This window comes from Coenobita brevimanus, chromosome 98, assembly GCF_032717465.1.
Source record: "Coenobita brevimanus isolate Jiangsu-jjx chromosome 98, ASM3271746v2, whole genome shotgun sequence".
NCBI classification, from domain to species: domain Eukaryota; kingdom Metazoa; phylum Arthropoda; class Malacostraca; order Decapoda; family Coenobitidae; genus Coenobita; species Coenobita brevimanus.
Genome location: NC_137051.1, coordinates 24,360,201 through 24,384,735, shown reverse-complemented (window position 1 = coordinate 24,384,735; position 24,535 = coordinate 24,360,201). Strand labels below are relative to the sequence as shown.

Genomic DNA, 24,535 nt, shown 5'->3' with positions numbered 1-24,535 from the left:
CCCTCACTTCTGCAGACTGAAAATGTCATGATCTGGTGAGTGGGGCAAGCATACACTCACCACCATGGTCAGGAGTCAATTGAACCAACTGGGGTTTCGTAATCCGTTCGTGCCAGCCAGTCGACGTCACTCCGATGCTCCTCCCCCTGCACCAACTTGGACAAGTTTTAGAAGCAAGTGATCCGACTTGGTATTAATAGACTTAGATATCCTGAATGTTTATAGTTCTCGAACACCATATATATGAATCTGACAGTCAAACTAACTAAGTAGCTGAATTAATGAATGAGTGAATGAATAAATAAATAAATAAATAAATGAAAATATCTTATCCTTTATTACCCTTTGAGAAAATTTCATGCCTAAGCTACTTCGGTTCAAAGCATGTAAGTATACTGTAGGTGACGGTCATGCTTCTGGTGACACTACATGACCATTTATTCTCCAGCACCATCTAGAAGGCTTTAACCGATGTTGTATGAGTTTAGACGAGTATGTGTAAGAGGGAAGTACCATAAAACAATGATGGTGAGATGTTGTTGTTGAATAATCTCGGGCTTTCTGGCCAAGCAGACCCACCAACCGCAGGCTAGCAACCGCCCCTGCAGAGCCGTCCCGTGAAGTGAACTGGTATTGCTTTGTGGCGGATAGCACCTCGCTACACCAAGAAAGGGTCAAGACTTGTCAGTGGACGCCGCATTCACGTCTCTCCACCCAGTTAACAGGGGGCACCGGTAAGTTGTGAAGGTCATACTGCTGTGAGCATGTTGTGAGTAATGAAGAAGAGGCTCAGAAAGAGGAGGAAGTATGGCATAAGTAAGATTTTTAACCACTGAGGCCTAAGCATCTAGGAGGACGAATGCCACGTAACGAAATTAGCAAAATGGAACTTGTAGATACATGGGAAAGGAGAAATTCCCAGTGGTGTGCAACAAGAGAATGGTGACACAATCAGGGTAAGCCGAGGAGTGATCAGGGGACTTGATTATCGACACAATGATTAACATCAGTGACACTATTATAGAAAAGTATTTTGAATACGAGTTAATGAAGAATTAAACGCAAATTCTTTCTGAAGTGGGGTTGCCGCCTTCCTGACAGAGATAACATCGACCATGTAATGTACAGTTCCAGACAGTAGTTCTACACATCTCAAAGCTTTAGCATAACTTTCTGAGATTATAAATTAATCAGTTCTTATTTGATGATGAATTGAAATTTAATTTTCTTACCCTGGAACAGACTTGTAAAGGAATTACAGCCAGACTATACAGCTACAGTGAAAAGTTCCTCTCTGCCCACATCGTGCCACAATTGTTATATCTCATTATGGTTGTCATCAACATATCTCTTTATCAAATATTGCCGAAAGTAACAACTTCACGAAACTTGTTCAAAATGTTTGACTTTCACGAATATTCTTAATAGCTTAAACACTGATATTGCAGATTCTTATTGACTTACTTTTGTATCACTATGGCTTACTGGGAATAATATTTTTCCAGCACTTGTAGCTTGTGATTATTCCGTTTCATTGCGAATCTGGCGATAGGTTCTGGAGACCATCCTCAGCTTAATGTAGTGGTTGCCTGCTTAGCCCTTCTATTTTACCCCCTCTTTGTGTGTGTGTGTGTGGGGGGGGCTCCTTTCTTCCTAATACATCCTTCTTGTTCCTTTTTATTGCTCTTCTTTCATCTTCGGGCAGCTGTGCTCTGACAGGACTTATGGTTTCCTGTGAACCCGAACACCATTCACAAAGCTAGGAGTTAACCAAAGACCAAAATACCTGGGTGATGTGGAGATTAATATGGTTACTATTTAACTGGATGGAGTCACAAATGGGGCGTCCATCCAGGACCCAAACCTCCACGCTGTCCACCGCATGGGAACATTGTTCACTGCATGGGATGGTCCTGTAGGGGTGGTTGCTTGCCTGCGGATTCTGGTCTGCTCGACCGAACTCAACAGCAAAAGTTCTTATATTACAACAACAACAAAAACAACTAGAGGCCTCCCAAGGAGGGAATCACACCAGCCGAGATCTGATACATTGCTAGCGTGGCTCGGAATATGACCTTGACCTTGATCTACTTTCACCAATTTCGAACTCGTAGGAGATTTTCATCCCTACTATACTATGGTAGGGGGATGAATATAGTTGAGTTGCTTGAGGAGGTAGTGTTTTAATTATTTAGGGTCACATGTTGCTGTGGATGGAAGAATAGATGCAGACGTGAAGTTTAGAATGAATGAAGTAGGAAAGGTGCTGGGAGGAATGAAAAAGTGTTTAGATGTCGTTCGCTTAGAATGGATGAAAAGAGAAGGCTGTATGAGGGTGTTGTGGTACCGACTGCGTTATATGGGGCTGAAACATGGAATATGGGTGTAGCAGAGAGAAAAAGTTTGAATGTAATGGAGATGAGGTGTCTGAGAAGTATGTGTGGAGTCATGCATATGGATCGAGTGGGAAATGAAGTGCGAGGGAGAACTGGAGTTGTTCGGGAGATGGCTGATCGAGTTGAGCAGAGGGTGTTGCGATGTTTTGGGCATATGGAGAGAATGGATAATGAGCGATTGATGAAAAAGATAACTGGATCTGATGTGAGAAGTGTAAGGCTGAGAGGAAGACCACGAATAGGATGGATGGACACTGTGAAGAGAGCGTTGCATGTGAGAGGGATGTCTGTTGAGCAAGGAAGAGTGGTTGTGCGTGACAGAAATAAATGGAGAGAAATTGTGAATGAATAAATGATGACGCAGCCCTGAGGGGATATTCTCTCGCATTTGGTCTGATCAGCTAATCAGGTCAGGTGTGGGAAAGGGGATGGGTCTGTTTTGATGTGGCAGGGGTAAACTAGCTCTGCTGTCGGGCCCTGCTGCGGATGTCACTGATTGCACTGCGCTGTTGACCCTCGTGCGGTGTGGTGTGGTGAGGATCTGTCTTTTCTCCCCTTTGGGGCTAAGATGCGAATGAATGTGTTTGAATGGATGAGTAAACTGGGAGTGTGTCGTCCTGTCTCGGCTACCTCCCTTTCCTTGGGGGAAGCAGCCTAGGTATATAGATAGACTATACACCTGTAAAATTGTGTGATGATATCTTGAGCGGCTGCGAAGTTCCATGCTAACAGACACACGAACTTTGACCTACTGTCACCAATTTCGAACTCGAAGAAGATTTTCATCCCTACTACACACATGTAAAATTTTATTGTGATATCTTGAGCGGTTGCGAAGTTATCGTGCTAACAGATAGTGTACACAGGCGAGAGACATTGAAAACAGCACCAGCTTCGCTATCGCGGCTTGTAACCACAACAACAACAACTTGCGCATCATAGAATAGATATGAAAGTCAGAAAAACAAATAGCACTTCGTTATTAAAACATTAGTAAACCAGGTTACTTATCAGTGGGATATCACTTTAATTTTTATTGCTTGAAGGAATGCGTATTTACAGTACAATGTCTCCACAAAGTATTGTTACCCAGGTAATCTATGGTTTTACCATATGCCCTCTCCCCTCTTTCTTTCTCTCTCTCTCTCTCTCTCTCTCTCTCTCTCTCTCTCTCTCTCTCTCTCTCTCTCTCTCTCTCTCTCTCACTTGAGTCAAATACTTCCGAATTTCTGTACATTTTGCTTAATATTTTATTATTTTTATATGGGTCCTAATCTGGTCATTGTTTCAGAAAAAAGGCATACCCTTGACTAACTTACTTGACAGTAATTCAGAATTTCACCTACTGCATTCAATGTTCGAATCGGGAAAAGTACAGACACCTTTTGTGGAAGCTGTAATGCAAATACAGACGTTATTATTGTTTCTGTATTCCTTGAGTTCATCCGGAAAATAACACTGATACCCTATTTAATGCTGGTCATTCCCTCAGATATGACAGTAGTTTTCAAACTTTCTGACCCGCATCCCACCAAATACTGTAGTAATGGTAGAGGCTTGCAACCCCCCCCCCAACCTTCTTCGAATCTTACACTCCCTTCCTCCCTCCCACTCTCTCTCTCTCTCTCTCTCTCTCTCTCTCTCTCTCCCACACACACACACAAACACTTGTCACAGAAACTGCTAGTGGGGTAATATATTTGGGTCAGTTGTGGAGTGAATCCACTATGCTGCAGCGAAGTCTCACATATATTAAAAAAAATATATATAATGTCAGAATTATCATATGGAAGGAATAATTTTATATTTAAACAGAAGCAGTCAGTATCCATGAAAACCAAACAGTGATTGAAAATACTGGGCTGAAAACCCCCGTCAGCAACGGGCATCACTCATTCGAAACACTCCTTTGTTCACCGGAATCATGCATGTGAATTAGATCAGAACAAAGCAATTATCTGAACAACGTCAGATGAACTAAAGCCAACTACTGTAAACACCCCAGTTTCCAAAAATGGAACCTTATTTATTGTCGAAAAAAAATTTCGCGTTAGAAATAATGGAAGGGAAAGAAATCTTTTGGTGTTAGTCTAATGTCAGACAACCATTTCAAAATATAGGTGCTAATGATTAAACATTAAAATCTCTCAAGCATCAAGCAAAATCAGCCTAACTTTCACAAATAAAATATTTTTCTGTTAATTAGTTATGCATTATGAACAGACTGTACAACGGAGCTTAGCAAAAAGGAAAAAAAAAAAAATCAAAATTAGCTATATGGTGCCGATGAGACGGCGAGGAGCGATTGATAGGAATGAAGAGAAAAGCTCCGGGGGTCGTTACTCTGGAAAAATATAAATTATAATGGCCAACTTAGAGACTGCAGGTGTAATTAGAAAGCTTTCAGAGAGCGCATACCCCCATCAATCCGTCAATGCCAAAGGACCAGGATGCGGATCCAGATCGGCCCCCAAATTTAATAAATTCTTCATTGGTCTATGGCCCACCTTTCTACAAAATTTCATTGAAATTCATTGAGAAGTTTTGGAGATATTGTGCTGGATACTCCTGATCCGGATCCGGATCAGCCCCCAAATTAAATCATTTCTCTCTTGGCCCATGGTCCACCCTTCCACAACATTTCATCAAAATCCATTCATAACAGTTTGAGTAATCCCAGATCCTGATCTCCGGATAGAGGATCCGAATCCGGATCCTCCCAAATTTATTCAGTTCTTTCTTGGTCAATGGCCCACCTCTCCACAAAATTTCTTTGAAATTCATTGAGAACTCTTGGATATATTGTGCAGGATACTCGTCTGCCCCCAAATTTAATCGTTTATTCCTGGGCCCATGGCTTACCTTTCCACAAAATTTCATCAAAATCCGTTCTTATATTTATGAGCAATCCTGCTAACAGACAGACAGACAAACAAACAGACAGACAAGCAAACCAACACTGGCAAAATCATAACCTCCTTGGAGGAGGTAATAGCATCCTACACACACACACACACACATACTATAGATATATATATATATATATATATATATATATATATATATATATATATATATATATATATATATATATAACCAGTGCCGCTTACTATAAAATAATGCTTGCACCCAGTCGGCTTGCGCGGGCCATTACACTTGGTTCACAGACTACACACACATCCAAAGCCACTCCAACCCCACATTTACACTTACAAGCACTTCATACCCTACATACAGTCTCTCCCGGACAGCCTAAGCCACTTGGTAGTAATACATTGGCTGTATCGTCCCTACTTCGGTTGGGATAGGCCGGTCCTGCAGCGGATACTCAAACGGCCGATGATGATCATGATGATGATCTATCTATCTATCTATCTGTCTATCTATCTATCTATATACAGTATATATATATATATATATATATATATATATATATATATATATATATATATATATATATATATATATATATATATATATATATATATATATATAAGCATTACAAGTCCACTGCTGAACTAAGGCCTCCCCAAAACCTTTTCCACGAGTTCATTGACTGAGCCAATCTCTGCCACGTTTTCCATGCAAATTTCTCTGTCTCATCACTCCACCTCCTGTCTGGCCTTTTTCTGCTACACTTATAATCCCTTGGTGTCCAGTCAGTCAGCATCAGTCAGCCTCTTACGTCATCGGTTATCCTTCATCCTTGCTACTTGACCTGCGCGCCTCCATTTCTGTTCTTTAATAATTTCTATAATATCTTTGACTTTAGTCTGCTTTCTCACCCAAGTTGATCTTTTCTTGTCTGTTAAAAATATTCTCAACGCTGACCTTTCCATTGCTCTCTGAGAACGGATTGGTTTATTTTCCATAGATTTTGTCAGTTTCCAGGTCTCACAACCGTACTTCATAGCTGGAATTATACATTCGTTTTATACTTTTGTTTCACACATATTGGCAAGCTACTTTTTATAATGTCTCTATGTTTACGGGAAGCTTTCCATCCATTTGTAATGCGTCTTTTTTATTTCGCTATCATGGTCTTTCGTTAATTTTAGTATTTGCGCCAAGTAGAAATTATTGTACTCCTCGACTTCTTGAAGAATTTCTTCGCTTTTTATGGTGATACTCTTTTGTGAATGTGGATTAAACATTTAGTTTTTCTTCAGTTCATCTTTAGCCCTACACTGAGACTTTCTCTATTCAGGTCATTTAACATTTCATGCAGTGTCTCTGCTGTTTCTGAGATTAGGATAATGTCATCTCCAAATCAACAATGGTTTAGCTTTTCTCCAGCTAACTTTACTTCTTCTTTTTTTTTTTTTTCCCAGTCTAGGTTCCTGAAAATACTTTCTAGGCATGCTGTAAATAATCTTGGCGAAACTGTATCTCTCTGACACACGCTCTTTTCATTCATAATTTTCTCTTGAGTCTTTATGTAATTTAACTGTAGCAGTATACCTCTTTATATATGTTTTCAAGCAGGTAGGGTGTTGGGCTCGTAATCGTGAGGCTGCGAGTTCGCGCCCCGCCTAGTGGCTGCTGTGCTGGGAGGGGTAGCGCTCTCCTGTAACCCTAGCAGGGCTATATGATCTGATGATCTGATCTGATAATTACAATGTTCTCATTTACTCCTTGTTCTTTGCAGTGAATTTATAATTGGTATTTACTCCACTGCGTCGAAAGCTTTTTCATAATCAAAAAAACCTAAGCACAGTGGTTTATTATATTCTGTAGTTTTCTCAATTAGCTGATTCATTGTGTGTAGATGATCAGTAGTCAAACACCCGCTTCGGAATCCTGCCTGTTCACGAAGTTGGGTTCTTCCAAACTTGTTATTCTTTTCGTAAGGTCTTTAGTGAAGAGTTTGTAAATGACGGATAATAATTGGGTCGATAGTTACTAAGGTCTGTTGAGTCACCTTTTTTGTAACGTAAAATGACTTGCAATACTCCATGTTTTGGGAATTTTCTCCTTTTTTTTATACGCTGAATAAATAAGTGGGCGAGCCTGTTTTGTACTTATATCCCTACATCCAACAGTAAATCTGCTACTATTCCATCTTCCTCTGGAGCCGTCTTCTCTTTTTAAGAGAAATGATTACTTCGTCTGCTGTTACCTCAGGTGCTTTACTTGTTTCAAGTGAAAAGTTAGCTGTTGATACTATTGCCTTTGATACATACAGTTCCTTGTAAAATTCTTCAACTCTCTTCACCATCTCTGCATTTAATGACTTCACCGTTCTTGTCTTTCAGTGATATAATTTGTTGCTTTCCTAGTGCCATGTTACCTCGGACCTGTTTTAGACTTTTTTTTTTTTAATGGTTTCTTTGACCTGATCCATGTTTCTATTTTTTCTTCTCTTTATCTCCTGTTGATAAGATTAATTCCACTCGTTCTATTTCATCTTTCTTTGTATTCACTTTCACTTCCTTTCTTTTTTATTTTTATTTTTTTTATGAGCTCGAGTGTCTTTTTCCGAATACTTCTTGGCTTTGTTTGTATTAGGTTTCTCTACTGCCTCCAATGATTCTCTTAGCACTTTTGTTAGTCTGTCATTCATCAATGTCACATTTAGCATTACGTAGAGCCTGAAATCTGTTCGTTATTTCTAACTGAAAGGCTTCTTTGTTTTCGTTTACTTTTATTAGGCATATCTGATTATGTTAATAACTTTTCTTTCACTTCTTAAATTGAATCTGGCTGTGCAACCCACCATTCTATGGTCACTTCCAGTATTTGCTCTGTTGATAACCGTGACATTTGTGATCGTGTTATTCTTATTTGCCATAATGAAGTCGCTTTCATTATTTGTTTCTCCGTTTGGACATCTCCAGGTCCATTTTCTCCCTGTTCTTTTGTGAAAGAATCTGTTCAATATTCTCATGTTATACATTTCTGCAAAATTTACCACCATTTCTCCTCTTTAATTCATATATATATATATACTCTTACGGCCCCGTCACACAATGCCAAAGGCTCCAGCAGCAGTAGTTCGGTATAGGAAGACATTTCCCAGTAAATTGTCTTCCCATGGTCAGCCTTTCGGTGAGCAACAACGAGATCGGCTTAGGCATGGTAAATAAACACTGGGATCTCAAGTTCGCGGTCTTTATTCGCCAAATAATTACACTTAATGCTTGCCAACTACACTTCACTGTTTTCACAATCTTCACTAGGCTGCACTGACACTGAACTCCACTGAAACTAACACTGAACTCCACTGAAACTAAAACTGAAACGAAACTGACTCCCTTAGGCTCTTCCACCACCTTATATAGCCTTTCCTACTTCTCCAAAGTTCGAATACATTCTCGAAGGAGCAACAGTTAGCCTACCACTCGGAGACATTCAAAATACCCCAGAGTTTTCTTACACTATTTAACACTCTAAATTATTTAGCATACAGATTGAAATAAACAATCACATAAATAAAGCAATCAATCACATAACAATCAATCTTATAAATACGGCATTAACAATCAATCACATAAATAAAGCATTATAGAGAAAAATAGGATAAAACTCATTGTGTAACTTTACAAAATATCTCCAGTCCTCCACTTACAATTAGCAGAGTAACTGGCAACTCTGACTCGTAACTAAAAAAAAAAAAAAAAAAAAAAAAAAAAAAAAACGAGAGGTACTGAGAACCTTCCAGTACTTCCTATCTAGCATATCCCACTTTATATATATATATATATATATATATATATATATATATGCAAATGGAGTAATAATTATAATATTTAATAAATTAAATAAACTGAAAACTTTGGGCCCATTCTTTATTTCTGTCGCCTTTGAAAGTTCCTCTCACGATCCACCTTTGAGTCATGACTGCGATAGGATGTCAAAAATTTAATGGAAGAGTGATGCAATGAAGCCTGGGACAAAGTCTGTAACATGTACTACGTTTCATTCCATCAGAATGTATTGTCTCTTTTTAGGAACTAAAAAACGTGCATATGAAGTGTGGCTGCAGAGGAAAGATGAGGTGTCATATGAAAGGTATAAGGAAAAGAGGAATAGGGCGAGAAGAGCTGTGCGTGATGCTAAAGTGGCAGCAGATGAGAGGCAGGGTAGGCTGTTGACAGAGAATTTTCAGCAGAATAAGAAAATGTTTTGGAAGGAGGCGAAAGGGTGCGAAAGGGAGAGTCTGGGAAGGAAGAGCAAGTAAAAGCAGACGATGGAAGGATGTTAAATGAGATGGATGCAGTAAGGAAGAGATGGTTGGAGTATTTTGAAAGATTGTTAAATGTAGAGGAGGAAAGGGAGGCTGAGATTGTGGCGGATGGAAGGGTGCAAGGAATAAATGTGTTGGGAGAGCTGAATGATTCTTTGATCACGAAGGAGGAAGTGCAGGAGGCAATAAAGGAGATGAAAACACGGAAAGCTGCAGGTATGGATGGGTGTGCTGTTGAATGCCTGAAATGTTGTGGAGCGACTATTGTTGACTGGTTAGTAAGATTGTTGAATGTGTGCTTTGTGAAAGGTATGGTGACAATTGACTGGGCAAATGCTTGTGTGGTCCAGTTGTATAAAGGTAAAGGTGATAAGTATCAATGTACTAGCTTCAGTGGTATAAGTCTTTCGAGTGTTGTAGGTGAGGTGTATGGTAGAGTGTTATTTAAGAGAGTTAAAGAGGGTACAGAGGGAGTGATTGGTGATGAGCAGTGTGGTTTTAGGAGAGGGAGGGGATGCGTGGATCAGGTGTTTGCTGTGAGACAGGTATGTGAAAAGTATTTAGCAAAAGGTAAGGATGTGTTCTGGGCGTTCATGGATGTAGAGAAAGCGTATGATAGAATTGATAGTGAGGCTTTGTGGACTGTTTTAAGATTGTATGGACTTGATGGTAAGTTACTAAAAGGAGTGAAAAGTTTTTATGTAAATGGTAGAGCATGTGTAAGAGTGGGAAATGCTATGAGTGATTGGTTTCCCGTGAGAGTGGGGCTGCGCAGGGATGTGTGATGTCGCCTTGGTTGTTTAATATTTATATGGATGGTGTTGTAAGGGAGGTGAATGCAAGAGTGTTAGGTGGAGGTCTGAGTCTAGTGAATGTTGATGGTAGAGAGTGGACTCTGAAGCAGTTGCTGTTTGCAGATGATACTGTACTGGTGGCTGATTCGGAGGAGAGATAGAGACAGTTGGTAGAGAAGTTTGGAAGGGTGTATGAAAGAAGAAAATTGAAAGTAAATGAGAATAAGAGCAAAGTGCTGAAGTGTACGAGATTGGTAGATGGTAGGAGGATGAATATAGTTTTGAATGGTGAGATGCCTGAGAAGGTAGAGTGTTTTAAGTATCAAGGGTTACATGTTGCTGCGGATGAAAGAATAGATGCAGAAGTGAAATTTAGAATGAATGAAGTAGGAAAGATGCTGGGAGGAATGAAAAAAGTGTTTAGATGTCGCTCGCTTAGAATGGATGTAAAGAGAAGGCTGTATGAGGGTGTTGTGGTACCGACTGCGTTATATGGGGCTGAAACATGGAATATGGGTGTAGCAGAAAGGAAAAGTTTGAATGTAATGCAGACGAGGTGTCAGAAGTATGTGTGGAGTGACGCGTATGGATCGAGTGAGAAATGATAAAGTGCGAAGGAGAACTGGAGTTGTTTGGGAGATGGCTGATCGAGTTGAGCAGAGGATGTTGCGATGGTTTGGCCATATGGAGAGAATGGATAATGAGCTATTGGCGAAAAAGATAACTAGGTTTGATGTGAAAGGTGTAAGGCTGAGAGGAAGACCACGAATAGGATGGATGGACAGCGTAAAGTGTTGGATGCGAGAGGGATGTCTGTTGAGCAAGGAAATGTGGCTGTGCGTGATAGAAATGAATGGAGAGAAATTGTGAATGAATAAATGATGAATCAGCCCTGAGGGGATATTCTCCCGCATTTGTCTGATCAGCTAATCATGTCAGGTGCTGGTAAGGGGATGGGTCTATTATGATGTGGCAGGGGTAAACCAGCTCTGCTGTCGGGCCCTGCAGATGTCACTGATTGCACTGCACAGTTGACCCTTGTGCGGTGTGGTGCGGTGAGGATCTGTTCCTTCTTCCCTTTGGGGCTAAGATGCGAATGAATGTGTTTGAGTGGATGAGTAAATTGGGAGTGTGTCGTCCTGTCTCGGCTATCTCCCTTTCCTTGGGGGAAGGAGCCTAGGTATATAGATAGGTGGATAGAAAGTATTGTAGCAAAAAAAGAAAATAAAGCAATAAAATAAGTAGTCTTAGCTGTAAAAAGTCAATTGCTTTAAGTGTACTGACGAACTTATCAGAATATCTATTAATAAAAATTTCTCTCCCATTGGCGTTCACGAGAATAGAGAGATAAGTACTTTGCTCAGAGGATTCGTACCATATTCTGTGGAAGATCATCATTCTCTTATTTCAAAACTGACTGGCACAATATTTGATGGATTTGTACCCTGAGCCAATAAAATGAAAAGATTTGGTCATTTTTAGCAATTTATCTGTCAGAGGCGACTATAATTTCAACTTTTGTTTTCAGACTTTTACCATATTTTATTTAGAACAGCAGAAGACAATGGCACATTTCACAGACACACTGCCTGACCTCACACTGCCACACATCACACTGCTTCATCTCACACCGCCACACCTCATAGTCTCATCACACGCTACCATACCTCACACTGATAAACCCCACACTGACGCACCTCACACTGCCACAACTCACTGTCACACAGCACACTGCCTCGGCTCATATTGTCTCATCTCATATTGCCACACCACACATTGGTCATGACACAACCCCACACCTCACAGTGTCGCATATCACACTGCCGCTGAACGAACATTGTCTTATCTCATACTGCTTCACCTCATGTTGTCACACTTCACACTCCTACTACATCTCACACAGCTACATCTCACACTGCCTCACTTCGCAATGTCGCACTTTACACTGCCGGAGTACGCAGTGCCTCACCTTACACCGTCTCACATTATACTACCAAACTTCACACAACCTAAATTCTCTCTCTCTCTCTCTCTCTCTCTCTCTCTATCTATCTCACACACACACACACACACACACACACATTGCCGTATCTGATACAATTACATCCTGCACTGCCTCAGTTCACAGCCTCACCTCACACTGCTACATATCACATTGCCACACCTCACACTGTCACATCACACACTCACATCACACACAGCCTTACCGCACTCTGCCTCATCTCACAGTTCCACTCCTGACACTGTCACACCGTGCAGTCACATCACACACTATCTTTCCTTGCACTGCCTCACCTTAGTCTATCAGACCAAACACTTTCACACCATACACAGTCACACCACAATTCACGCTGCCACACCTCACACTGGCACACTTTATGCTCCTCTAGTTCCCACTGCCACACCACGCACTAATATAACACACACTGCCACTCCCTACACCACCGTAACTCACACTGCCACGCTCCACTGTGCCACATCTATCACAGTCACACCCCCACTGCCTCACCTCCCAGTCACACTACACGTTGTGAAACCACAGGCCGCCACGCGTCACACTGCAACATACTGCCTCTTCATACAACCATCGTCTAATACTGTATTGTCTTCTATGGCCACATTTCATATTGCTACTGTACGCATTACTGCATCTCACAACCACACCTCACACTGTCAAACCACATACCACCTCACTCCACACTGCTTCGCCTCACGTTATCTTACCTCACACTGTCACATCACACTCTACCACACGTTACACTGTTAGTCCTCACACTGCCCTACCTTACACGGCCACACCTAACTGCCAAATTTCACTTTGCTAAGCACACACAGCCACACTTCACACTGCCACGCCATTCACTGCCTCGCATCAAACTGCCTCATTATTCAGTTTCACACCTCACACTGTTGCACCACACACACTGCCTCAACACACACACACACACACACACACACACACACACACACACACACACACACACACACACACACACACACACACACACACTGGCTGAGGATAAATCCAGCTTTTCCCATTTCTCTCTCTCTCTCTCTCTCTCTCTCTCTCTCTCTCTCTCTCTCTCATAAGTAAAATGAGAGATGTCAGAGGTACACAAAATATAGATTGTTTTACACACTGCAGTTTTTTTGTTTTTTTATATACACAGAAGATGAATAGAGAATGAAAAGACAGAAAAGCAAACCAACAAATACCAGATTACGAGTGTCCTCTATTCGTGAAAAATCTGTAACAGTTGAAGTTCTGTAGGTTGACGTTTGAGGAGAAACTATTCTGGGGAAACGAGTTCCAAAGAGATGTAGTAGGGCAAATCAAGGAATTATGATAGGCTGAAGTTCTGCAATATGGTAGAGTGACAGTCCAGTTATGTGCGCTACCAGATGCTCGTGTAGTACGGGGGAAGGCGTGGAGAGGTGGCATAATGGATGTAACTGCATCTGAGCATTGCCCATAAAAGTAGCCGTATAATAATGCAAGGGAGGAAACATTCCTTTTTACTTGTCGGGGAAATAGTTCATTTGTAGTTGCAAGGTTATTAATTATTCTTATAGCGTTGTTCTCAAGTTTGTCAGGTGGTTTTTGTGCAACCTCTCCACATCCACTCCACTAGGGTAAGCAATATTATAGCTGAAAGTTCACGTCTCTTGTAGATTATAGCATGTATTTTTGCTTCCCTCTCTAAAGTGGACAAACCCTCCTTCTTTTTCTAATTTCTGTAATGTCTATTATTTTTCACTGTACTTACCTTTAGGTGGTTATATTGAGATAGCTGGAAGGTCGCCTCGACTCGGCGGGTAATTCTTTTAGTTTTGTAAGAGTTTTCCAACAGGAAAGGTTAGACAGTCTTTAAACTGTCTTTTCCTACAAAACTGAACAAAACTGTCACTGGGTAACAGTAATACTCGTAGACCGATCAAAGACGCACTTTAGCTTCAAGGAATTAAGAATTTTATTTCCATCATTCTTCCAATACGATCACACTTTTTTTTGTCATCTTTCCCAGATTAACCTGTATACATTAGTCGAAGTGTCTCGTAGTGAAGATGCTGAAATATTGGGAAGAACGATTATTCACGTGCTAACTACGGTTCAGTTCCATTTATTTTTAATAATCTTTCATAACCCCTGCACAGCGACTTTTTTAGTTTATTCATTTGATCAGTGCCGTTTTGTTCAGTTTGACGAAGACCATTCTTAGTGTCATGACTAGAAGCAATTTCCATTAACTCATTATGACTTTTTTTTTTCCTTGCTTTCGTCATAGACTTTGCTGAGCCTCTGGGACACCTCTCGTGATGTAAGAGATAAACTAAGATATGCTCTCTTTGAAGTAATTTTAGCGTCCAATATGGTGAGAACAAATACGAAATATTATTCCTGCTGTTTTGGCAAGCTTGTCAGGACAGACCGAATGTGTATGTAGTCATGTTTATTTATTTATTTTTTCTTTCAAGTTATCTATGAAAGTGTAGTCAGTCCCGTCGCTCCTCCCACCTGAACTAACGGTTTTCACCCTCGGACATTCAGTAACACATACCCCAAGTTAAACTGATGCCAGAGAAATGCCTTTTTCTCTCATGCATCATACTGACTGTCTTACAGTGGAGGGCTTTGCTGTGGTCATGGATCGACGACACAACTCTTGTGAATGAGTGCAAGTTTTCTTATATTTATTATTTTCTTGTATTGATTGTATGCATTTGTGCTTATGTGTGCAATTATACACAGTGTGCATGCTCATGTGTAGTGTAGATGTGTGTGTGTGTGTGTGTGTGTGTGTGTGTGTGTGTGTGTGTGTGTGTGTGTGTGCATTAATGTGGTATGATGGTCAGCTTCCCATGCAACATAGGTTACTGTTTAATGAGACACATCAATTTGTCCTTACCAAAGTTTATTCCCATCTCGGCTCAACCACCAGCCTTGCAATCTCGTACAGGCAGGTGATGAGAACATTGAAGGGAATCAGTTTTACACATACATTCACTCCCTTATGTAACCCATTGATGATTTTGTTCTATTAGTGGTTTGTAAGGCTGTGCAACTTCCGAAGTTCCGACGACCTTAACATCCAAGACTGCAGTTCACAAAACTGATTCGATAATTTTCTCTCGTAACTAAGCGATTATTTTTCAACCCCTTAAGGCAAATGACGTTATATTTACTTTCTTCTTGTTGCTACTAGACGATTTAAATAAACATGAGTAGAGTCTTCGCACAGCAAATGGGCTGATGAAGGATTTATAGAACCCCTTGGGTTCGGAAAGTCTCACCTCAGTTAAATGTAATCAGCTGAAGGCAGCATAAATATTACATAAACGGCATCCTCGGACTGAAGGGGTTAAGCGACCTAGGAAGACGTTACACTGGTTTCTCTGTCCTTCTTGTAATGGCAAACCTCAGTGACGACAAGCTATGAGTCGTAAGTTTGTTTGGGACAATCTTCAGGTAATTTACTCTGATCTTAAGAGGCCGATTTTCCTTATTCCTCTTCAAGCATATGCAGACAACTTCACTCAGTTTTGCAGAGACTTCAAACTGTATCGTTCTGACATACGTAGCCTAAATTAACCATCTTGGGGGGTCTCCCTAGAACTGCATACGATCGTGTGATCGAAGCATAACTAACGACTTTAGCCGGATGACATAATTTGCATTTTATTCCTGATGCCATGAGGCAGTTTTATGTAACTTGAAAAAGTTGTATTGTGATGAAGGGGTCAGTGAAGACTGCGTGAAAACACTTTGGCACCAAATGTCTCCTTTGCCCAGGTACCAGGTACCAAGATAATAATAATAATACTAATAATAATAATAATAATAATAATCTTAGTGAACAGGTTAAAAATAACATAAGCCGTCCTTCGGTTGAATATATCCAGACAGCAAATCCCATGAACAAAACATGTTTACACTTACGGCATCTTTAATCTTGTCTATGCTCGCATGAACCATTATTCAACGATGACATCATTTTCCCTCGTTTTGCTATAATTAAATGATTTTATTAAGCTCAGAAGAGACTTTCCGGACTGGGGAGATCATACCAGTACATAGCCTTCATTAACTCCATCACCAGAGGAAACTTCCTTCTGGCTGAATGAACTTGTCTGGAAGCTGTAATAATAACATACGTCACTGTAATGAAGCGGTTAAGGTCCTCGTCATACTGAAGTCAGATTCCGAAATACTCTGACTTAAAATGTCCAGTCAAATGTGTCGGAATGCAAATGAAATCACATTTTGCTTCACTGGCTTACGTTCTGGGCACTACGATTCCCTTTGCCATCTACTTCGAGTCTTGTGTGGAGGCGGAGAAACGGCGTGCTCAAAACGTGGCTAGTGAAACTAGTGTCCTACCAGTTTTTATCCTTCCACGATCAGAAGGTCTGCGCCAGAAACTCCTATTCCGACCTCACTGTGATCAGACTCTCACCTCCACTTTCCAAACAAGCCAACAACCATTGTCTGATATCTGTAGGATCTGTCATCTTTCGGCATGTCCATTTCATTGAAAATCCATCCATCCATCATCCTGTCCTATGTCGCCCCATGGGGAGCGTAGGAACCCAGGGCTAGGCAAATTAAGATGAGAGTGACCAGCGACACTCATCCCTGAGTGGCATTAGCCTACGTGATCAATAACACCAACCACTCCTTGGATATAAACCTACACAGGCTCAATCCGACTGGAGACCTTAATTACCCACTAAAACCCCAGGCGCCATAATTTGGTTTTATGGGTACCACCCAGCGTAGTAAATGGCTTCCTGGTGTAGCGGTATAGCGCTACCCATCGGTAGAAGGAAGAGGAAACAAAGAAGGAAAGAAAGACAGAAGAGGAAGGAAAGAAGAGAGGAAAAGGCAGACACCAAAAAAAACAACACTACATCGAGTGAGTGGATGGTGAGCGCCCCCACCTACCACTACCATTTCACTGACACCACTGTAAAATAAATTGTTTCTTCTTGATCTTTCTTTTACAGTGAAGCAGTGTTGTGTAACCCATTTTGAAAAGCTTTCTGGTATTTGTTCACTGCAACTACTCATGTGTTAATTAAATTCCACACTTGGTTGTACAGGACTGCAAGCATGCTGTTGTATTTCGGGATTTAAATACGGCACTTTAACGGTTCTTTAACCCCTTCAGCCACAATATTATGAAGTACTTCAAATTTCATTCTTGCTGTCTCCAAACGATAGCATTCTACTTTGGGTAAACGTTATAAAAAGTGAAGGGAGTAGAAAAGATCGCCATTACTCTCCCCCAGTGTGAACCATCTCTCCAAAGTTAAATAAACTCGCTTGGCGGTAGTAAGAACAAACTGAGAAGTACATCAACGTACTGATAGTGTTAAGTATTTACTGACTTCAACACACCAGGTTGGTAATTTACTGGCCAGCCTGTACGCGCAGTTCATCCCTTTTCTTCCGCCCCTGCCCCCTGTCCATCACCATTATTCTAGTTCATGACTCAGCCAGACGCACGGCACTAAGTTTCCTGACACAGCTGACCTTACTGGCTGTCGATGGGACATGGCAGCCTTGCATAACAAAGTTTTCTCCAACTGTACACTTCAAATAAATTAGGTTTCTGATGTCAGTCGGGCTTGTCCATAGAAGAGAAAAGGTTCCTCACTTAACCTTTACCGTGCCAGTTAATAATGCATCCCCAACCTTATCTATGGAATTCCTCTCAGCAGCAACTTGGGTTCCGGTAATTCACGCGCTTGTGAAGTAACCACATCAGAGCAAAGGCTGAAGTACTGGCATGAACAGTTGCGAACAAAACTTAACCAAACATTATTTTCATCTTTACTTCTCACGTCCCTCTGCTGTATGGCTAATATTCCCAAGTTGAGAGAGGCTTGATTTGTTTCTGTGGCCATAGAATATTCTCTCTGACAGACACTTCAGGGAGGAAAGTGGCGGCCTTGCCACAAGTATGAAGTAGATGCAGCGGATCAGTAGGGAATATTTGACCATGAAGTAAAACGTGTGTGTAAAATTCGGGCCGTAAACACCGCTACGACGGGAAGAACGGTACCCATCTGTGGGCAACCTCTAGCCATTGTAATGGAAGCACACCTAACGCTGTAATCTCGTGGCCTTATAAAGCTTTCAGGACTAATAGCATTTCCTTAGCGATGTATGTTACCTATTACACTTTAATATTCTCCCAGGCTTTATCTACAACACATTACTGTCAGTATCGGTTATATAATAGGTTAGAGACTTAACGTACCTGATTCTAAATTAAACTGGCAAGGAGATGCTAGAAAGCCTCTTAAGCCCATGAACATACAGTCCATTGAGTCATTATATCAAACTTTGATATGAGGTTGGAGAAATCTCCTAACTTCAGCAGTTTGCATTATCGTAGCCGAATGTCCAACTCTAGTGCATTATACTTCAAGTCATCCGTCACATGAATTACATAACAATACAGTGTTGCATCTATACATGAAAATTAACGGTACTCTACATGTTTCATTGTGTGTACTGATAAGATACAGTACACACCTTTAACCACTACCTAAACGCGTCCATCCTTACTATTCTTTGAATTTTACGGGAGCGTACACACACACACACACACACACACACACACACACACACACACACACACACACACACACACACACACAGGTTAAAACCGGGCCTGGTGTATAACAATTACTAAAGTAGTGGAGATTTTTATAATTTTCGATCAGATGAGATATTTTGTTTTATTCTTACACACTCCAACCGATAATTCAGCTCATAGGAAAGCTTTTCCAGTTGGAGGGGTTAGACATACCGTTTGTAACCTCCATCATTAATAGAGTGCAGTCTTATCAGAATAACCTTGCCTGGCAGTAGCAAGAATATGCTAACAAATACACCACCCAATGCGAAGTGTTTAGGACATAAAAATCAATATGGACGTCATTTCGCCTCCAGACTGTTGACCTTGTTCATAACTTTAACCTCTTCAGTCCAATGACGTCCTTATGCTATTAATCACACCACCACGAAAGGATATTGTTCTTAAAGAAAATCTTTTGTATGAAGGAGTTCATGAACGCTCAGTCTAACTTATTCGGTTCGGAAAAAAAAAAAAAAACTTTCCTAAGTGGAATAAAATCACGCAAAAGTAGCAACAATATACTAAAACAATACACCACCGGATTGAAGGTGTTAAAGCTGGTCGTAGTCTGACGATTTATTAGTTTACATGTGAGGAGGTGAAGTACTTAACCTAGACTAGCCTACTGTTAGTATACACAACATTCCAGCAGTTGTAAGAAGGGCGAGTGTACAGGCGCAGCTTAGGTGTCAGGTCAGGAGTTAACCCAGTCATTGGCTGAAAAAAAGAAAAAGTTAGTATCAATACTGGCAAATATAAATACAAATATATCTGTCTGGTTCACAATTTTTGTTGCTGCTGAGCAATCTGATCCACTTTAAGAAAAGCTCATTCGTCTTGATGGGTTCAACTGATGATACTTTTAATCCCCTCAGTTCTACATTATCTGTCTTAAGCCAGATATAACCGTTTGATATTAGCAGGAATACAATGAAAAATACGGCATCTGAACAAAGTTTACTATATTTTGCCTTAAAATACCTTACTAACACCAGACATCATTTGTGTTATCGTTAAAAGATAGGGTTGGCATAATAAAAATCTGTTGCTATTGACTGAAAAATGGAATGAGGGACCGCAAGTACAGAAACACTTTGAAGTCTCGCCCACCTCAGCTCACCCCACTCGCAGAAATCAACATCTACCCGAAAGATGGCTGTCATTATAGTTCGTCTATTTCAACTTGGTGGAAACTTTCGTCCACATGCAGCTTATATCACGTAATGTACCTCAGTGTCTGAATAAGACCGTACTGTCCATTGCACTTGTTCGTGACAAGCACCATAATCTGGTGGTAATGGCAAAGAACATGATGCAGGCACATCACCCTCACGTCACCGTCATTATAGTGGTGATACCCAGTACAAGTCGACTGCACGTGGAGGTAAAAAACAACGAAGGTTATTCTGGAATTAAATTGTTTGCCGCTGGTGGAGAGGATGAAGAAATGATTCTTTCACAATCAATCCCACATTGGCGAGAAAGAGCAATTATATTCATTACATGGATTACCTTCCGCTATCTAGGTAAGGGATTGGCATAAGAAGAGGATGGGCACTAACATACTGTAATAAAGGATAAAAATGAACAAAAGAACCCTTCTTCAGATTATTCTATGTATAGCTGAATTCAGAATTCCTGGTACAAAAGTTTGAACTATGAGCTTTTGTAGAAACAGAGGAAATGCTTAAGTAATATTGTAGTGTGATCACAAGAGGTTATTTTAGGCCTCTGAGCGTCATGACAAACAGGTCACCACAGTACATATAATTACAATCATTCCCATATCCTACACAAAATGTAATTCTCTGACCCAAGAACGTGTGAATTCAGCTGCATGTATCTGTTCATGTAAAAAAAAAAAAAAAAAATACTGCAGGTGATATCAAGCCACTCGTTCCATCACAGGGTAGTTGGAATGACCTTCCATTAACAAGACTCAGGCAGGAGAAGCTGTGAGCAGTGTTTCCGGACTACCTGCCTGCTGGGATCTCAGACAGGAATTACGACATAAAGAAAGTCAAATGTTTTCATGCGGTGAGCAGCAGGGAACGAGGATAAGTAACAGCAAATGAGGATGAGTAATAGGGAATAACACTGAATAATGATGAAATGAGAATGAATAATGGGGAACGAGAACGAGTAATAGGGAACGAGAAAATGTAATGAGAAACGAGGATGAGGTCTGAGGAAAGAACGAGTAACGGAACAAGAATGAGAAATACGGAACAAGAACGAGTAACTGGGAACTAGAATGAGTAACAGATAACGATAATGAATAACAAGGAATGGTATGATGTAGCAGGAAACGAAGAGTAATAGGAAATGAGGATGAGTATTAGTGAACGATGATGAGTAACAGGGAACGATGATGAGTAACGGATCGGGGATGAATAATGAGCAACGAGAATCAATGACGGAACGAAGGAGCAATAAAGAAGGAGGAAATGTAACAAGAATGAGTAATTGGAGAAGCGAATCGGCATTAAATAACGGATCAGAAACAGGGAACGTGAGTGACTAACTGGAAACACAGGTCATAAACACATTTAATGTCAGTTTCCTCTCGCAGAGTAGATTTTGATCTGCAAGATCCCAACCCTCTAACTATCGTCCAATTGCTTTAACATCCTGTGTCTCAAAAGTTTTCGAGTCTATTCTTAACAGAAAAATTTTAAAGCATCTTTTCTATTACAGCCTTCTTTCTGATCGTCAGTATGGGTTCAGTCAGGGATGCTCCACTGGCGATCTTCTCACCTACCTTTCAGACTCCTGGTCATCCTCTTTTCGGGACTTTGGCGAAAGTTTTGCCACTGCACGTGACATCTCAAAGGCTTTCGATCGAGTCTGGCATAAATCTTCAATTTCCCAACTGCCCTCTTACGGTTTCTATCCTTCTATCTGTGCCTTCATCTATAGCTTCCTTTCTGGTCGTTCTATAGCTGCTGTTGTAGACGGCCATCGTTCTTCTCCTAGATCTATCAACAGTGGTGTTCCTCAGGGCTCTGTCCTATCACCAGCTCTCTTCCTTTTATTCATCAATTATCTTCTAAGCTGTACATCTAATCCTATACATTTGTACGCTGATGATTCCATCCATCACCTTTCCATTCGATTCCCGCAACGTCCATCTCAGCAGTTACTTCAACAAACAAGGGATGAGGCTATGGCACACCTAACGTCTGACTTGGCCTGTATCTCTGATTAGGGTAAAAGTAATCTTGTTTTAATACATCAAAGACTCAATTTTTACACCTATCAATCCGTCAAAATCTTCCACAGGAGTGCACACTAATGTTTAATAATATCCAGCTCAATCCTGCATTATCCTTGAACATGCTTGGGGTTTCATTCACACAGGACTTATCTTGGAAAGATCATTTTGCATTTCTTGTAAAATTTGCTTCCAAGAGATTAGGTGTGCTAAGCCGACTCCGTGCCTTCTTTACACCTGCACAGTTATTGACTTTATACATGGGTTTGATTCGCCCCTGTTTAGAGTACAACTCTCGTGTGTGGGGAGGCTCCCCACATACAGCTTTTTTCAACAGGGTGGAGTCAAAGGCTATTCGTCTCATCAACTCTCCTCCTCTTACTGGCTCCCTTCAACCTTTGTCTCTTCACCGCACTGTTGCCTCTTTATCTCTCTTCTATCATTACTTCAATGGCCACTGCTCCTCTGAACTGTCTGCTGGCAACCCTCAACCTCTACAACGGGCACGTGGCACCCGTCTAGCAACAAACTCTCATACCTTTGTTGTCCAGCTTTCTAATGCGAGAGTTAACCGTTACTCTCAGTCCTTCATTTATGCAACAGGTCAACTCTGGAACTGTCTCCCTCTGCCTGTAGGCTATTTCCTACTTCCTATGATTTCCAGTCTTTCAAAAGCAGTGTGTTCATGCATCTCGAAATGAATGGATCTTGAATTTGGCTCTCTTTTGTATTGTTTTTGTCTTTTTTCTTGGAAGGAACGTTCATGTGGGCTCAGCCTTTGGTTCCTTCTTCCTCACATAAAAAAAAAAAGAACACGAGACACAGGTAGCTTTCTACACTTTTCTGTCTTTTTCCTTTCTGCAGAATGAAATATTGCTCATGATAATTTTCATCTTGTACTTAATATAAATAAAAAAATATATCTATGTATCTCTCTCTCTCTCTCTCTCTCTCTCTCTCTCTATATATATATATATATATGTGTGTGTGTGTGTGTGTGTGTGTGTGTGTTTTCGTACACTGAAGAACGAGGGTTCGCGCCCCGCCAGGGTAATAAACTTTGGAAGCGTTCTTCTGGTCACGTACGGCATTGGCGGACATCAGGGGTGCTGTGGTTGAACCAGTGTCGCATACTATAAAGTATGCTTGCACCCAGTCGGCTTGCACGGGCCGATTACACTTGGTTCACAGACTACACACACATCCAAAGCCACTCCAACACTACAATATACTTACAAGCACTTCTCACCCTACACACAATCTCTACCAGACAGCCTAAGCCACTTGTTCCCCACTTCGGTTGGGATAGGCCGGTCCTGCAGCAGACACTCAAACGGCTGATGAGATAAGATGAGATCTCATCTTCCAAAGTTTATTACCCTGGCGGGGCGCGAACCCTCGTTCTTCAGTGTATGAAAACCACACCTTACCACAGAGGCTCCGAGATTATATATATATATATATATATATATATATATATATATATATATATATATATATATATATATATCAGAAAGAGAAAGCCTAACTACATTCTACTCCCTTATCATTTCCACAGAAACAAATATTAGTTATGAGAGGCGGTTGATCGTAGTTTTGTTTGTAAATTCAGTCCCAGACTGTACTACCGTAAAGACACAGCCACAGCAGTGTCTCGAAGAGACACATGCAGAAACTACATTACACAAACAGGCAAACCCAGCGACCAAGAACCACCGACACAGTACAGGGATGTAATGGATGATATTCACAAGCTAGCTTTCGATAATCATCTTCTCGTGACAAAGACATCTTTTCATAGCAAAAAACATGAGACGAGATATTCTACTCTTTCCTGTCCTTGTTCTTGCAAAAAGAAAGTTACGTATAACAGAGAACTGATAGTATGAGAATATACGTCGAGGTCTCTAGGAAAAAGAATACTAGAAAAACATACTCACCAGTAAAGAAAAGCAGGCATTTATATGGGCAACACATGTATATACGTAATACATTCTTGTATAAACATCATTTCTGACACAGCGTTTTCATTGCCAGACAATTGGTAAATATCAAAATGAATCATGTCGTGCTTGCTAAGCACACTAAATACAAGAAATTCAAGTTTTATATAGCTTCACGAGAAAGCCGAGATTATTGTCATTAACAGTGCTGGTCAATAAATCTGTCTTCGTTCTCTTGATTAAAAAAAAAAAAAAAATCACGCAGACTGAATCGCTGCTCCAACTGATGCAAGACAGTTTAGAGAACAATCAAGATTTCGTCGTTATTATTCAGATATTAACCGATGACATGAA

At 40.7% G+C, this 24,535-nt stretch overlaps 1 protein-coding gene across 1 annotated transcript in view; it reads right to left on the bottom strand.

The window, feature by feature from the left end:
- Window positions 1–19,567: 19,567 nt before the first annotated feature.
- LOC145414077 (carbonic anhydrase-related protein 10-like) overlaps window positions 19,568–24,535 on the bottom strand; it is a 411,901-nt gene continuing 406,933 nt past the window's right edge. The window contains exon 10 of the mRNA XM_080283641.1: window positions 19,568–19,741. Within this exon, the coding sequence (XP_080139767.1) occupies window positions 19,719–19,741 (23 nt within the window). The 3' untranslated portion in view covers window positions 19,568–19,718. The remainder of the gene's footprint in view (window positions 19,742–24,535) is intronic.